The sequence below is a fragment of the Phodopus roborovskii genome, unplaced genomic scaffold (genome assembly GCF_943737965.1).
Source record: "Phodopus roborovskii unplaced genomic scaffold, PHOROB, whole genome shotgun sequence".
In the NCBI taxonomy this organism is placed as follows: Eukaryota; Metazoa; Chordata; class Mammalia; order Rodentia; family Cricetidae; genus Phodopus; species Phodopus roborovskii.
In genome coordinates, this window is record NW_026126459.1 from 28,909,286 (window position 1) to 28,926,850 (window position 17,565).

General features: G+C 39.9%; 1 protein-coding gene across 1 annotated transcript; it reads right to left on the reverse strand.

The window, feature by feature from the left end:
* Positions 1-589: 589 nt before the first annotated feature.
* Positions 590-16,937, reverse strand: Slc40a1 (solute carrier family 40 member 1). The gene is made up of 8 exons (XM_051190118.1): positions 16,746-16,937; positions 16,242-16,309; positions 12,259-12,418; positions 9,975-10,090; positions 9,356-9,482; positions 3,350-3,595; positions 2,025-2,672; positions 590-999 (listed from the first exon to the last, which is right to left on the reverse strand). Exons 1-8 carry the CDS (start codon positions 16,786-16,788, stop codon positions 686-688), a joined length of 1,722 nt encoding a protein of 573 aa, XP_051046075.1. The 5' UTR covers positions 16,789-16,937; the 3' UTR covers positions 590-685.
* Between the last annotated feature and the right edge of the window lie 628 nt (positions 16,938-17,565).

Here is a 17,565-nt window from a genome sequence, read left to right on the forward strand (position 1 = left end):
TTGCTTATGCATGCCTTCAGCTTTTCAGAGTGACTCTATGAACAGCCACTCACATGTATGCTGTAATATTTTGCCCTATCTGATAGCCGAAAATGTAAAGGTTAAGCCATAAACCTTTTTGGACAATTCTGGTTATGTATTTTATTCTCCACATAGGATAAATTCCCTAAGTTCAATGGGCTTAATAAGGATAATACTGGTTATCAGACTATAATCTTCATACATGGAGAAAAACCTGATTCTATAACATAACAGAGAATACTACTGATCTAAATAAAGGAAACTGGCCATACTTTTTTGAGTGAGTCTTAGGGTGAATTGATTTATCTGAATATTGGGGATAAAATAAGTATCTGCTAAGGAATAACTTAACTCACCTGATAGCCACTCTTTGTAAAGTTTCATATCATACTCATAAAAGTAAGGGAACTTCGTTTTACCCGTATACACTCTCCACATGTACACTGACATTTCCTTCCCCTGTTCCTTTTTCTCCCATGTTTAAATGTAAGGATAAATAACAAGCCCATCTTTTGCTGACTTAGGTTAGTTAGTGCTCTTAGCTCTCAAGGCACAGCTGTGGTAAAAATCAGAGAAATATGCAGGCATTTATTGGAATTCTGCAGTACAGAATAAGCACAGATGCTCTCTACAATCTAGTAACAGGGGCCACAGTGAAACTATTTTACACAACAGATGTATTAGGTTGATTTTCATCTGTAACTTCTTTTTCATCGGGACCACAAACAAAAAGTTGGTTGCCCAGAGTCTTCTGGGCAAATCGGAAATACATAAGATGGCCCATTGCCACAAAGGACACTGAAATCAATACGAGCAAGCCAAAAGCTTCAGGATTGGGGGCCAGGATGACCATGATGAAATGCAGAAGGTCGAGAAGGTAGTTCATGGAGTTCTGCACACCGTTGATAATGCCTCTTTCAGATTCAATTACATTTTCTTGCAGCAACTGTGTCACAGTTAAATCAAAGGACCAAAGACCTATATGGTAAAGGATATTAACAAGGTTAAATTTCAATGTGTAATTTAGCTTATATAGCTTTCATTATTTAGGTGTCTTAATATATGCAAAACACATTGGAGCTCTATAACCTTTGAATTACCCATATATAGAAAATATTAATCACACTTTGCCTTAGATAATTTATTAGCATGCATTGGATTATTAATACTTTCCAGAAATTATTTTTACAGTCATCAGACATAATAAATCTAAGCTACAAGCTTCTCAGTCCTTTTAGTATGATTATACAGATTACAAAGTAAAGTGGCATCAGGGGTACAGAACCTATAAATTAAAGCATTACTAAAGTTTAAAGTGATCTATTATGCTGCCATGGCTAAAGAGCACAGAAACTTTAAACCATTCTTCTATTGCTATTAGAGTAGTCCAAGGCTCCCAATAAAGCTGTCTTGCCTGAGTATTAATGTCTCTGATAAATAAATGAATTGCCCTGTATCACAAGATAAATATGGTTTCGTTTCAAGAATGAATGGATTCTGAGGCCATTCACCAGCAAGCACTCCATTAATGATTACTTAGTCTGCTCTGTAAGATGCCTTTACATTATGTTTCCGGGCAGAAGTATAAAACTCATTTGTGTAACAAGATGTAGTAAATGCATATCAGCTAGAGAGGACTTTTGAAGGGTGTTTCTTACAACCACAATGTCTTCAAAGGAGGAATAATTTAAGGCACTTCCCCAGCACACAGAAGGTCCTGGGTTTGATCCCCTATAACACACCACACACACACTCACACACACACACACACACACACACACACACTTTAGGAAAAAACCTAAACCCTTTATATACATACATGTACATATTATTTAAAATATTAAGTAAAAATTTCATGTTTAATAAGTAGATCCTATATGTAAACTGTGGGTTTTGCTTAAACTAACATCCATTTAAGTATTTCGGATAATTTATTGTTGAGTTCTCTGTACTAGCATTCCAAAATGATTTAGTTTTTTACTATACAGAAAGAGAGCTCTTACCGATTCTAGCAGCAATGACACCCGCGAAGAGCAGGCTGACAGAGATTATGGGCGTGGATTTCGTACTCATCTCCTGGACAGTATTAATATTAGACATGTTGGACATAGGCATTTCAGATGTAAAGACGGTCTCAGGTGCTTTGGTAGTTAGGGACACTGTTTTCACCTGCAAAAACCTAGAACGGATGTCTTCAAATGGAGAAACAGATAGGTCCAAGGGGCTTCCAGGCATGAACACGGAGATCACACACAAGATCAAACAGGAAAGCTGAGCAAGTCCTGAGAACAGTCCAGTCCTTACAAGGCCGCATTTCTGACGCAGCCAAGTGAAAGCCACAGTTCCCGTTATTCCAGTTACTGCGGATGCTCCCATCAAAAAACTGAGGACAGAGCCACTTAGCCCCTGAGTGTAGGCGTACCCTGTGGTGATGCAATCAAAGCCCAGGACTGTCATATAAAGGAAAGCCAGACCCATGCCAGCCAGAAACACCGGCTGGTTATAGTAGGAGACCCACCCATCTCGAAAGGTGCGGAAGGGCTCGGTGATCTGGGAGGCACACGTAGGCTCTTGCTCACGTTCAAGTTCACGGATGTTGGAGTCTTTCTCACCCATGAGATGAGTTCCCTCCAGAGATTTTGGCTCAGTATCTGTTAATAAGATACACGGTTATTTTCGGGGAAGAACATGGGAAGTAAAAGCCAATTATTCTTGATTTTCTCATTCCCCTCCTGAGTGGATCTCCTTGACTACTACCTTGTGAATACACTTTCCTCTTACTGCTCATTTAAGAATTACAGCCGTAGAATAATTCCCAAGTACCAGGTTTGCTTTAAAAATACAGTTGGTCTCCTTTTAAGTCTGTCTTTCTTTCAGAGATTACACTCTCACTAAAGCAAATAGCAGGAAAACATATCAGATAAAGTGCAGAAATTATGTTGGGAAATACAGTACCTTCTTTTTAGAGCTCAGTAAGATTTCATCTACCAGAAAACCAGCCTCTGTTTCTCCTGGGAAAATCCTGTCTATCTCTTCACCCCTCTCACTGTTCTCCAAATGACTGTTATTCCCCTCAGAGATGCTAAGGAATGCCCATTTTCTGGTTTCCCAGTCATCCTCAATCAGTTGTTCCTCTGTGCCCACAACAAGAGAAGAGGCCAGGGACCTAAGCCTATGTCTCTTTAAAAATTGTACTCCCACTTCTTCCCAGAATCTCAAAAGATGGCATATCCAATTCATCCAGGCCTTCCCTGGAAACCAAGTCTGAAATCTAAACTAGCGTCCAGTCTGAATTTAGGATGGAGAGCTGATGGCTGTGGTCAGTTACCTTTAGGTAAGTTCAGTTGCTTCAGTTCCGCCTCCTCTACTTTGAGAGCAGCTTTCACAGCCAGAGCAGGGGTTTTCTGGTAAACCTTCCAGAGCAAAAAGTATTCCACACACATGGACACCAAATTCCATCCCGAAATGAAACCACAGCCAATGACTGGGGAACCAAATGTCATAATCTGGCCAACAGCCATGGGGGCCAAGATGTTGGTTAGCTGGTCGATCCTTCTGATGGTAGCATTCATATCTACAGAGACAGGTACAAGAGGCTGGTGAATGAGAGCTCAAACCTGTCAAAGAGACCCTGACCATTTATGTAATAGAAAGCTAAACACCAAGAGTGTAGATTCCTGAAAGAGTAAGTTGTAAAGGCATTCCATGACCAAAACATTTGCTGTAAGGAAAAAGGGTTTTGCCCTGTTTTCCTCTAGGAAAAGTCAACAAATCAATAAGCAATACATAATAGATATTATATATGACATATATGTATAGACATATGTACATAAACAAGCATACAAATACTGTAAACCTTACATGTCAAATGTGGTAAAACAAATACAATGCCCCCAAGTTGAGAACCACTGATTTAACTCATAATGTATTGGTAATAGATTATGACCAGTAATAGATTATGACTGACAGAGTATAAGAAAGAGGAGTCACAGAGGACTCAACAAAGTGTTCTTTTTGTTTTTCTTGAGTTACTAATTACCGAGAAACAGATAACTTCAGAATAACTTCATGTTTAGCATAAACTAACTTTTGAAATGTTGATTTAGATAGACTCACTAACATTCAGGAGGCTCTGCTGAGACAGACAGCTACATAAACGAAGTTGAAGATTCAGAAAGAGATATAAGCCAATTTTGGAAGTTTGCCAGTTTTTAAAACAATGAAATAAGATGGAATCTAAAGGGGGTGTGTGTAGAGAGGAGACAGGTGACTAACGTGTTGGAAATGCCAACATTTAAAGGTCAGAATCATGAGTAGAACTCATCAAAATGATAAAACAAGAATATTGTGTCCTAGAAATCAAAGGGGGGCAGTGGAGAAAAATCACCTGTGCCAAGTACAGTAGCACTCAAGAAACATAACACTAAGAGGGACACTCAATGGTGGCAGGCAAGAAACATGGCACTAAGAGGGGCACTCAATGGTGGCGCTCAAGAAACATAACACTAAGAGGGGCACTCAATGGTGGCAGGCAAGAAACATGGCACTAAGAGGGGCACTCAATGGTGGCGCGCAAGAAACATAACACTAAGAGGGGCACTCAATGGTGGCGCTCAAGAAACATGGCACTAAGAGGAGCACTGGATGGGTCCACCGAGAATCTCAAAGATAGCAGAGTGGGAGGGGCTCACAAGAATGTGGTACCAAGTCCAGGAGATACTATTTCCTTATCTTTCCAACAGGTGACCCTCCAGGGCACAATGTGAATGCCGCCTCCTAGCGAAGTGCTAGGTAGGAGTAAAACACAAAAATGCAGCAAGGTGAGGAAGGTGAAGTTTCTGCAGGATTTAGGAGAAAATGCAAAACAATCCTTCAGGAAGGATGGAAAAGGCAGACAGCAGGGAAAGGCATGATCATCCGACAGCATGACAAGATCAACTCCATGCTCACGGGAACACTGAGCTAAGTCATGTGTTTTCTTGAGTTTTGCTCTACCTTGAAAAGTTGGATTTAAATGGGGTTACTAAGTTGCCTCGACAAAAGGACAGGGAGCCAAGTAAGCCAAGGCTATTCCCTGAGACGTAAGCATGGCATCATGACTGACCTTGAAATTTAAACAGGGTACGAGAGGGAGGCTAGGAAGGATCCTAAGTGGTAAAAAGGCAGCAGATTTGGTGGGTTGTACGTGCCAGCTGTCATGCAGAGTTGTTCCAAAGTGAAGGAGAGAGCAGGGGAGATGGAGAAGGGCAGGGTAACACACACACAAAGCCTGAGATTATGAGAGAAAGATTTAGTAGTGGTAACAGGGTTTTCTAAAGTTTGACCCTGGGAATGTACAACAGTGTCAAAGATGAAGGAAGGGCAGCTAAGAAAATGATCTACTTTGCCATGCCCTATAGCACAGAGGAGGGTGAAAATTAATGAGGGAGATCCTTAGCAATCATCTGGGTTAGCAAGGAAAAATCAATATGTGACTAATGAGTACATTCATGGAAAATTGCCTTTCTTCTTTCCTTCATTCCTTCTAGTCTTCAATGGATTTCTGATTAGTCCTATGACTGTACAATGAATATACGATAATGGGAGAACTTTGATATTCTTCACCTTTCACTTGAAAGGCAAAGGCAGCATTCATGGATCTCGTACAGCAGTGTCTTTGCAGAGGCTCCCCTAACTTCTGTCTGTGCACTGACAAGCTTGCAGTGCCCATGCCAACAGTGACACAAGGAACTGACCCAAGTAACTCAGCAATCTGAATCCAAAAAAGCAGGTAATTCAAGATAACAATTGTATCTTAAAACATCATTACAACAACAGATGTTTTAATTAAATGTTTTCTCCCCAAATGATCCAGAACTTGGGGTTCACAGAGCTTCCAAGACCCCAATTTCTATATTTTATATAATAATTAGGAAGGCAATACTGCTTTTATATTGAGAGAAAGGTGGTGTCAGCAAATAGCTCTTATCTTTCTGGAGCAGAATGAATCAAGCAGTACTTTTGAAGACCTAATTGTTTTATTGGTAATAGCCTAGAAGAGAATCAATCATCTGAATGTTCAAACATAATGAGCTTTTGAATTTACATTTGTTTTCATATGAACACTCAAATATTTAAGTGTTTACCTCATTCTGGTTTGGCACAGAACATGGCATGAAATATTTTTTTTTTTTTTGACTATAACAATTACATGATACCACATAGAAGAATACGTTTCGTAAGGGAGCAAATAGGAGCCAGCAGGCTCATCTATCTAAAACATGAAATCAACTTTTAACCAATAGAGCTCAGGTATGGCATTTATGTGACATCCTTTATCAAAGCAAACCATCAGATTCTCTTCAAAATAATTAGCAAGGAACCCCCAGAAGCTGTCACTACAGACCATCCCACAAAGGGGGAAAGAGAGATGGGTGGATTTAAAAACCTGGGGAAGGAGGGGACATAGGCTACATAGACAAGAGAATGTCTCAATAAAATACTAAACTGAAAAATATCTAACTTAGTTCATAGATTAGTTAAGAGTCTGCATGTGAAAAGCTACACCTTTACTGGAGCCCTCCATCTAACTGTCCTCAATGGTACAGCTTCCAACTTTAAAATTCTCTGAAATCATAAATGCTGGTATAAGGAAATAGGAACAGCCATCAGCCAACTCATAACATACATTCATACACACACACAGACACAGACACAGACACACACACACACACACACACACACACACACACACACACAGCCTTATAGCCTAGTCTCCTACTTGATCTTCTAACATCCTCACAGTAAGCCAAAGCAACATCTGGGTCCCCCCTCCACACACATACACACATTCTACTTCTTTTCTCTTCCATTCATTTTTCTTTAGCAGAGTCCTTTTTTTTTTCTTCTTCTTCTTCTTCTTCTTCTTTTTTTTTTTTTTTTTTTTCCTTTTTCTGACTTTTAAAATTCTGCTTCTAGTAGAAATGAAATCCATGGTCAGACAGCTGCTGACCCTCTGAACTAAACATGTCTCTGTATACTACTTCAAAACAGGGTTTTTAATTAATATCCACTGGGGTTAATTATCAGGAAAAAAAAAAACTTGTAGGTTTCCTTTACTGATCTATAAATCTGCACTTTGGGATGTATGGGTGAGATGGGGGAGGGTGGCACTAAGATTTGACTGACAGATCAGTAGACATTCCATTTCCCTTCTTAAATTGGAGAAAGCCCACAAGGCTAGGAAACAGGCTGTCCTAGATTCATCTACTATGCAATCATTCACTATAAAGAGAGAGTCAACTGAGAAATGGCCAGTCATATTTTTAAATGTTCTGAAACATTTTTTCCACAGATCCACAGAGTTAGGTTGTGTATATGTACTAGGACCACTTAAAGATTCTGAGTATTTTGTTTTTATCAAAGCTTTTTGTTTTGCTTGCTTGCTTGCTTGCTTGCTTGCTTGCTTGCTTGCTTGCTTGCTTGCTTATTTGTGACAAGGTTTCTCTGTGTAACAGGTTGGCCTAGGATTCACAGAAATCCACCTGCCTCTGCCTCCTGAGTGCTGGGATTAAAGGTGTAAGCCATCACCACCTGGCCTTAATAAAGTGATTTTAAGGAGTAAAACAACCTTAAAATTTTTTTCTTTCTATTATTTTTAAATTATCTATTGTTTTTAAATGATGTGTATTGTGCAGGCACATGCTTGTAAGGGCAGGCGCCCACAGAGCCTAGAGGCATCAGACAATCTGCAGCTGAGTTCCTGATTCAGTGCTAGGAAAGGAACTCGGGTTTGCCAGAAGAGGAGTACGGCACTCTTAAGGACCACGCCATCTCTCCAGCTCCCTAAAATAACCTTCTTAATTTAATGAACTATATAGGGTCAAAATGAGTACAGTAAATAAATTGAGATAAGTGACAGAACGTAGTTTAGAAGCCAACATTTTCCTTCAGATATGTCAGAAAAATATATTTGTGACCTATTTTTAAAATACACTCTTTCATATCCTCTGAATTTTAAAACATACATACTTTACATGCTTAAGTAATGTTAAAAAGAAAAAGGTAACCAAAAAGGGGACAGTCTTTCGGCATAACAAAAAAAGAGATGTGGAATCATTATTCATTTTTTTTTTATAAACAAACAATGGCAGAGGGTTGGAAGATTCCCCCAAAGCACATTCACTGTACTGCTCTCATACACAAACCCCCATCCTGGCAGGGTTTCACTGGGTTGTAATACTACTACCAGGAAGTGGTGATTCAGGCAAATTCTGTTTCTTCTCTATAAGGGGTGTCCAACTTTTTAAAAGTAGAGTGTGACATTGTCAGTCACCTCCAAATACACGGGACCACCTTTATAGCGACATGAGGCTACCCACAGGCAGGTTGGACAAGCCTGTTCCAGGTCTCTCATAGACTCTGCGCTCTTTCAATGACTTTTCCTTCCTACCTTTTTATTTTTTAACCACAAGGTCTAGTCAAACAGAGCCACTTGCTAACCCCAGCCCATAATCTTTCCTTCTGTGTCCTGGAGTAAGCCACTTTAATCATCAAGAATGGTTTTCTTGTCTGTTGGGATTGTTAGGCAATGTGTTTGTGATACTCGTTATCTTAATGACCTGCAGAGTCACTTCAGCTGATCTGTAGCTCTAGGTATCCTTCCTCTCTCACCTTGGGTAATTATCAATCCAGTTCAAACCTGTGGGCGCTGTGGTGAAGAAGAATGCCAAGCAAGGCAGCCATCTTGAGCCTTAGCAGGACTCATGTAGTGGGGCATGCTGTCTTGAGAGCTCTGTTTGCTCATTCTTCAGTCACCTGCCTGTGCTTCCAATAAACTAAGATTGTTTGTCAAAAGCCTTACATTTTCTAGGATGTGAGATAATGGCTTTCATTTTTTTTTTTTTTAAAGTAGAAACTAACTTCAAGAATCTCTACTACAATTGTGTTGTTTCCATTAGGTATAAAGAAACATAGTACCAATGGTACAATCTTTGAAGTACTTGTAATAATGTCCATATTCATGAGGGTAAAATACTATGTCAGATTGACACCATCATAACTGAAACTCAGAAACAGCATAATTCACAAAGAAAAAAGGGAAAGGTCAAATGAGATATTCTAGTTGCTAGATTTACAGGGAATGATAGAGTAGTGAGAATCCTAAAATGAGTTTGGGAATAATTAGATAAATCACTGCACTGTCTGGCAACTGTGGCAGCAACAAGAGAAACCCCGGTGCTTTCCATGGAGTGTTCTGAAAGCTTTCCCAGATGACCAGTGGTGAAAAGGCTCCCCTCCCACTTACGGCCATGGATTCAGGGGTTCATTTAGCTGAAAAGGTAATCCAAACCACCTGCTAATCTGCTTCTGTTCTCTCCCGCCACAACAACAATCCAGTCCCTTTGGATCGTGATTGCAGTAGCAGTACTGGCCAGATTTGCAATGTTTGCAATCGTGATGATCAGGATGTAGCAGACAGTCTAAAGAGTTGGGGAAAAATAAAAATAAAAAAACTTGAGTTAATATGTAAGTTTAATGTTTTTTAAATTTTAGTTTTATTCATAAGAAGTAACTTTACTTCCTACACATGGAACAGTTAAGTACCAAGAGTCAGAAATTAAAGGGCATGATATTATTCAGATCTGCACCGTCTATACTTAATGCAAAAGTTATAACAATAATCATTTATATGACAGTTAAATATTCATTAAAACTTGATCAAAAGAGAATCAAAATGACCTGTGGACATGGAAATCAATATGAAAAGGTTACAATAGAAAAATAAAAAGGTACACTCCTGGACTATAAAGGATTCACACCTTTACCACTATTAGGTGTTCAGTTCTCTGCCACTCAGAATCCTGGGGAGCTGAGGCTCAGCTCATTGGTGGAGTGTATGCTTAGTACTTATAAGGTCCTGGGGTCCATCCTCAGGGCCCCACAAACAAACAAGAGCCCCAAGGAGAACTTACCAGGACCCATCCATGATACATGGTCAGAAGCTCGTTTTTGTGTAAGAAAACCATCATCAGGATTATCCCGCAGAGGATGACGGAGACGTTCTGCACCACCAGTGAAGTCTGAGCCACTGTATGGAGAAAAAGAAAAATGTTCACTGCAGCAGCATGCCGGAGCACGACGCGTTCATCCACACAGTGCTGAACTACATGGATGCGTATGCATCATTACTGCATGACAGGGGAGAGCCGCCAACAGTCAGTTCTGCCTCAGCCAGCTCCTGTCCACAGACCTGTGAAATCTGCAAACAAAATAATGTGTTCATGACTTTCTTCTACTAGAAGTCTTTCATAACTGTATTACATCTCATTTTATTCACTAAAATGTTTAATGCCCTAAACAGAACTATCCTATGGATAAGATTTGTCTTCCAAGCCTTAGCTGCTTCAGCTCAAACAAAAACATGTAGGTTAGCAAAGAGGTGAGGACCAAGTTGTAGAATCTGTGACCTCTCACTTACATGGCAGGCCTGAGCTAAGAAAATAACCTGAACAAATTGAAAATACACAAGCATTTCCAAAAAGCAATAAATAGTAAATTTCTTCTGATTTGTATTTTATTTGTCATTGCCATGAAATTGTGATCTACATCTTCCATCACCAAAAAAAAAAAAAAAAAAAAAAAAAAAGAAAGAAAGAAAAAAGAAAAAAATGCATATGCTGGTAGAGAGAGAGAGAGAGAGAGAGAGAGAGAGAGAGAGACTCTCCTTCATACAGATGAGCAAGGCCAGTAAGAACCCAATAGTCGTTTCTCTACCACTCACTAGGCAGATCACCTAGGACAGGATATTTAATGCTTCTTATGCCTATGCGTAAGTGTGGAGGGTAACATCTACCTTCCTTATTTTATGGAATCATAATAATCCTCACATAAAATATCTATGAAAGCATTGTGAAATATGTAAGTTATAATTACAAATCTTGTCATTCAGGACAGTAAAGCTTATCCTGGCCTTTGAAGGGCATATTAAAGGCTTAAGACAAAACACACTCCACTCAGAAGGCAGTCTGCAATAAAATCCAACACAGAAGTCATTCACTCATGCATCTACGCATGCATGCATGCATACTTTCATAGCAAAGAATTAAATACCAACTGCCACCACACCAGAAGGAAGGATGTGTGAGCAGATTACCATAACCATCTGAGTACAATAACAGAGGTACCACGGTCTCAATAAGCACTGAGGAAGAAATGGTGAGTTCACTCTGTAAATATTAGGGAAGATATCACCATTCACGAAGGGTGACTTGTGAGTCATTTACACTGCAGACACAGGAGACTCCTATCACACCAATCTTCTCCATCCAACTTAGCACTTTCCTACCATGTGGTTGTAATGCTCAATGATGCTAAGGTTTAAGGGTCCTATGGATAATATTCTTATGTACAACTATAAAATGAATTTTGTTTTCTCTAGCATACAGAAAATTTATCTAGATGTGCTCTGATGTACTCATTATCAAAACAGAAAAATCATGTGAATCATTTTACTAGCAACACCAAATCCTAGAATGGTATAATCCTGTTGACTCTTTATATAGGAGCAGTCACCCTGAACTGAGCAAAACTAGCTATAACTTCAAGTTTTCCCAGTGTCTATCTTTGGGAAGGCATGGCCAGCTCTTTGTATCATTAACTGAGCTTTAAATAATTACCCACATACATCTTATATTCTAGAACTAAATTGCTTAGTTATTTCCAATCTCTTGTATATAAAAGAAAATATATCTTGATACCCTAGAATAAAGGTCACTTTATCATATATGTACAATATAATATATGCACAATGTGTTGTAATTTCTTCTTCTTCCCTAAAATACGTATAATCCAACTGTCTGTGGCCTAGACATAGTTATTCTCCTTTGGATCAATATTTAGTTTTAAAATTCCATTACACACACCTTTACATGTAACAGAATAAACCAAAGGACAGATGTTCAAGATGTACCCAGGAACATCACACTAGAGGGCCTTTAGTGCAATTCATGGCTAGAGAGGAAGCCATAGTTAAGCAAACTCTTAATGTTTAACATGATTCCCAGAAAAATTGGCCTCAGGGTTAATAGTTAACATTTGAAACTGACAAACTGCCAAAAGAAGGAAAACCTATTAGGTCAATGTCTTGCAGCAGCTTCAGGTGTGACCACCAACCCCTGTCCCTTTCTGAGTCAATCACACCGATTTCTTCTCTCTACTCCAGAGGGAACACAGGCTTAGTTATGCTCTGGCACTCACCTTTAAGTCTGGCATTCTTGTCTACCCAGTCACCAATGATGGCTCCCAGGACCAGAACAGAGCCTGCCACCACCAACCCATAGACAGCTGTCAAGAGGAGACTGTTTCCATAGAGTTCCACCAGAAACACAGACACTGCAAAGTGCCACATCCGATCCCCCTTAAACAAGAGAAAGATGTTTAGTTGAAATGCTCTTAGTATGCACCCAATTGTACTCAAGATGTTGCTTTATCAGATGATTTTTCAAGTCAGTAGCTGTGGACTGAATAGTAGTGCTAATGCCAAAACTTCATTCCAGCACAATGGAAAATTCAAGCTTTATTACCACAGTTTCTAACCACCAGTTTAACTTAAATGCTGACACAAGCCAGCTTTTCAATTTAGGAAATGGGAGGAAAGGCATCTGTGGCCTCTGATGGCTTTTCATTGCTCTCTCTCTCTCTCTCTCTCTCTCTCTCCCTCTCTCTCTCTCTCTCTCTCTCTCAAAACAATGTGTTATTCCACAAGTAAATCTATTTCAACATCAAATTGCAGAACAATCAGAAGGAAAAAAATTCAATAAGGGAAACTCTGACTCCATAAGACCAAAGATGCTGAAATCATTATATAAGTAAGCAGTTATTTTAATGTTTTCATACAGATAAGTTTTGAAAAGAGACAAGGAAGTTGGGTGTGGTGGTGCACACCTTTTATCCCAGCACCTAGAAGGCTGAGGCAGGTAGCTCTCTGTGAGTTTGAGGGTTGTCTGGTTGAACTACATAGCAGACCCTGCCTTTAAAAGAGAGAGAGAGAGAGAGAGGTATGTGTTGATATAAAATGTGGTATAAGTTTAACAGGAACTTTTAAAGTAGTCAGAGATTAATATATGAGATATCTAAAATAGACATTTTATGAGATTAGATTATAAGTTCCAACCTGGACATTTTGAGTTAACACTGAAGAAAGACAACATTTTTTCATGATCATCACTAAATTCCCAGACATTCCTTACTTATTTGACCCTGTGTGAATGAGCTTCAGTTCTTGAGAGCTTCCCAAAGTTGGACAAAGTCTTCATGATAAATTTCATATGTTGGAAGAAAATTATTATACTGGTAAGTCAAACACTATTAAATTTTAATAAGACTAAGATAACCTTAAATATTCAAAATTTAAATTGATTCATGCTACCATGACAGACAAGTCGTTCTCAACTAAGAAGCATTCTTTTCTTCAGGGGTCAATTGCTAATGTTTGAAAATGCTTTGAGGCAACACAACCCTCATGTCTGAAGGAAGCTTGGGGTAAGGAAATACTGTCGGCATCCATCAGTCCACCAGAAAGTATTTCCTGACCTGAAACATTGACACTGCAGAGGTAGAGAAATCTTGGTGCAAAGAATGAGTTTCCAATTATAACCAAAACTGAACACAAGATTTAGAACTTGGAGACATCTAAGTAAATATTGGCTAAGTGTTCAGTCAGTTCTTTCATGCTTCTATTTTCTGCCTTCCAGACATGTGCTCTTTGATATTTGTTTACATGCCTATTGACCCACGCTAGATCTGAGAATAAGTAGTCACAGTCATTAATCTACTTAATAAATGCCTATAGAATGGTTTCTGATGCGTGCCCAACGCTCCTGGGGGCATCACAGCTTCAGCAGTGAACAAAATATACAGGGTATTTTTCTTGTTGTAGGCATTCTGTACAAAGATGAAGGCAAACCTCAAAGAGGACAAGTGGTAGCAAGTGCTGTGAAGAAAAGGAACACAGGAGGGGCTGGCAGGTGGCACTCTACATTATGGCAGAGGCCCCTATGAGCGGAGAAGTAAGCCCCTGCAGAATGCAGACCACCCGGGCTTAAATGGGAAGAGTATAAAGTAGAAGCAACTAGCCCCTCCTTTTTCCCAGCTTTACACTATTTTTGTTGTTACTTCTCTAAAGTGCTTACTAAATTGGATTATAAACTCCCAAACAAAAGCATCTACTTCTTACCTATTTTGTGTTTCAATGGTAGCATGAAATGTATTGATCCATTAGTAGAAATGAAGTCAGAAATTTAAAAAAAGTGCAAATCCACACAAACCTAATCTCAGAGACCCTTCTGCCCAAATGCCCTACATCCAATGTCTAAGGAATTATAATTCGGCTATGTTAGCAAGTAAATCCATTCATCCATCCATCCATCCACCTATCCATCCATCCATCCACCCACCCATCCATCCATGATCACAAGAGAAAATGCACAAAAGCAAAACTACCTACTTAGAGCATTCCCCTTTTGTACTCCTTTGTAGGAAGAAGTAAACACTAACCCTTCTAAGCCCTCAATTGCTGTTGTTACTTGTTACTTTTCATTTTTCTTTCTCCCAAGGACTTTTCCATTTCCTTAATTTACTATAAGATTAGAAGAAGCATCTTCCACCTTTCTTTAGGAACTTGCTTTAAATCTTCTTGACAAGTCTTTTTCAATTAAAAAAAAATAAAATAAAACAAAAGCCCTGGGACCCTCATAGCTCCTCTCATGTTTCTGGCCAGATTGACACCAAAAAGGTCGCATGAGCCTTGAAGTTAATCAGTGTTTAGAAAAGAGGCACCCTGGTTCTCTCAGAGGACTCCAGACACTCTTCCATCCCTGATCTTTTTAATGCTTAATATTATTGAGTTAAATTGGAAGAACAAACTATGGGTTTCGATTTACAGAGGGTTCTTCGCTGTCTTTTTTTTTTTTTTTTCTTATAACCATCACCTAACAAACTCAAGCTAGTTCCACTTTGTTTATACATATATTTGCAGAGTCATCCCTGTGTAAGCATTCAGAAACACAGGAGTTATTGTCTCTAAGAAGTTATCTGTGACTGCAATTTCTGAGAGCTAACAACTCAACTTAATAATTCCCCAAGGACATAGGGCATAGACTTCCTTATATGAGGTTTCTAGTCATGCCTTATAAATAAGTCAAGTTAAAAGATTAGCACTTCAAAATAGACTCTTGACATTCCTTTTCCTTATTTACAATGCACAGAATATGTTTAGAGTTATAGCTTTTAAGCAGTAAAAACAATTGTTTAACCTTAAAGTTTCTAATTCACCCATTGAACACAATTGGACACAAGCAGCTCTTTTTTGAGTGTTTTTTTTTTTTGGGGGGTGGGGGGAATTGATAAAGGAATCCAGACCAACAGAATCACTGAGATTCTCCCAAAGCCACATAGGAAGCCAATGGCAGAATTGTAAATCCATCACTAATTTCCACTGGGTGGTGGTTTTTAACACAGCTTGCACTACCCACAAATCAAGTAGCCACAAATAACAACTTTGAACATCAGCACTTTTATCATTTCAGTATTTGATTTGGGTTAGGTATACATATGCTGGTATTTGCCAGTATGTCATTCTATTCTATTTTCATAATACTGCATGCTGGAGTCAGACTTTAACAAAAGAAGAAAACAGATAAGTTTCTCTTCTTCTTTTTAAAGGTTTATTTATTTTTATTTTATGTGCATTGGTGTTTTACCGGCATGTATTTTTATGAAGGAGCCAGATGCCCTGAAATTGGAGCTCTAGGCAATTATGAACTTAAATGTGGTTGCTGGGAATTGAACCGGGTCCTCGGGAAGAATAGTCAGTGCTCTTAACTGTTGAGACATCTCTCCACCACCCAGATAAGTTTAAGTGTGAAAAAAGAAGGCCATGAAAAACCTTTCCAGTATAGGAGAGTGCATTAGAATTTACCAACCCTAGTAATTATTCAAGTTTCCCTGTCCTTGTCAATCTTGTTTTGGACAGTTGTCAGTCTCTATAAAGTATTTGAATTTCACCATTAAGTAACATCTACTGACACTCATGGGAAATGTCTTTGGAAAAAAACATTTCTGTTGAAACATGTGTCTAAGAACAATTTATTTCCTTAACTGAATGACGAAACTAGAATTTCGCTTAATGCAACTGTCTCCAATGAAGGTAAAGAAGAACTTGTGCAACTATGCTTACTTACCCAAGTGGAGAGAGAGTGCCCAAGGTACAGAAGGAATTTTGCTGAGGTCAGGTAGTTTGTTAAGGAGCCTACAAAGGCACAGAGAGAGTAAATTAAAAGCATGTTTAATCACACCAGTGGGTTCAGGTTAGAATTTGCTTTGGGTCATAATTATGTGTGATTTTTATCAGGTCACCTGAAGATTGATGCATTCAGTTTACTTCATACCATCGACTTAGGTTCAGAGTGACCTCTTGGTCAATAACCGCCCAACTTCATGCACAGTGAAGAAACTCCTGTTTCAACATTCTTCAACTTTGATGAGGTTGTTTTTGTTTTTTTAGTGCAAGAAATTCCACACTGCCCAACTTACTCTACCCTTGCCTATATGCAAGCTCTTTTACTCAAACTTTGAATTTACTTTCTTCTTCAGACTCATTTCAAAACAGAAGTCAACCCTCATGGAACTGCGTCCCCATTCCACCTGCAATCCCACCACTTGATGCATGTGATTACACAACTCACCACAGCATCCTTCCTGGCGGCTCTGATCTCTTGCCTTGGTCATGACACCAGGCGCTCTCCCCTTGCTTGTTTTGATGTTGGTTGCTGTAGCTGCTCTTGCCCAGGGGCTTGTTCACAGGAGTGAGAGGAACTGGAGTCAGCACCGCTAAAAGCACAACAAACAGCCTTGTGCCACAACACCCCAAAGGACAACTAGGGAAAAATAAAACAAACAAACAAACAAAAAAACAGCAAAGCTGCCACTGGGGTCTCTTTCTGTCTTCTTTCCAAACTTAGCCAACACTGTAGCTGAAGTTGGAAAGTCAAAGCCTTATGGAAGCGGGTTGGAGGATCCACGGGGCGCCGGAGACCCGGAGCCTGCTCTCGCCACCGCTCTCGCCGCCGCCGCCGCCGCGCCGTGGGCCGGGCTGCTACTTATAGGCAGCCGGGGGGCGGAGCTCGCAGGCGCTGGGGACGCCCCTCCCAGCGGGACACCCGGGTCCGGCGAGCTGAGCTCCGGCCGCCTGGTGCCCTCCGCCCTCCCAGGAGGACGCTTTGGCTGTGCGTATTGGTTGTGCTACTGCAGCTGAAACCCTAGAAAGGATGGGGTTGGGAAGGGGATCGTGCGTGGACCCCAAGGGGACTCCATGGAGATGTTTTGCACAAAGAGCCGATTGGCAGGTGCTAGAGGGAAGCGCTTTGCTCTGGCCACCCGATTGCCAGACAGTCTCTAGGCAAAGCTCAGCGGGAGCTGGAGCGGAAAAAAGAGCCTCCCACCCCCAGCTACATTTTGGAATGCAGGTAGCTAAGTAAATACAAGTCCTGTCACAGAGGCAGCCTT

Bases quoted from the DNA above. Each gene is read 5' to 3' on its own strand.
- Slc40a1 (XM_051190118.1), bottom strand. From the start codon at position 16,788: ATGACCAAGGCAAGAGATCAGAGCCGCCAGGAAGGATGCTGTG. The intron at 3,596-9,355 runs GTGGTTTGGATT...CTGTCTCTGTAG, and splicing joins GAACAGAAGCAGATTAGCAG to ATATGAATGCTACCATCAGA. The intron at 1,000-2,024 runs GTAAGAGCTCTC...TTTACCATATAG, and splicing joins TGTCATTGCTGCTAGAATCG to GTCTTTGGTCCTTTGATTTA.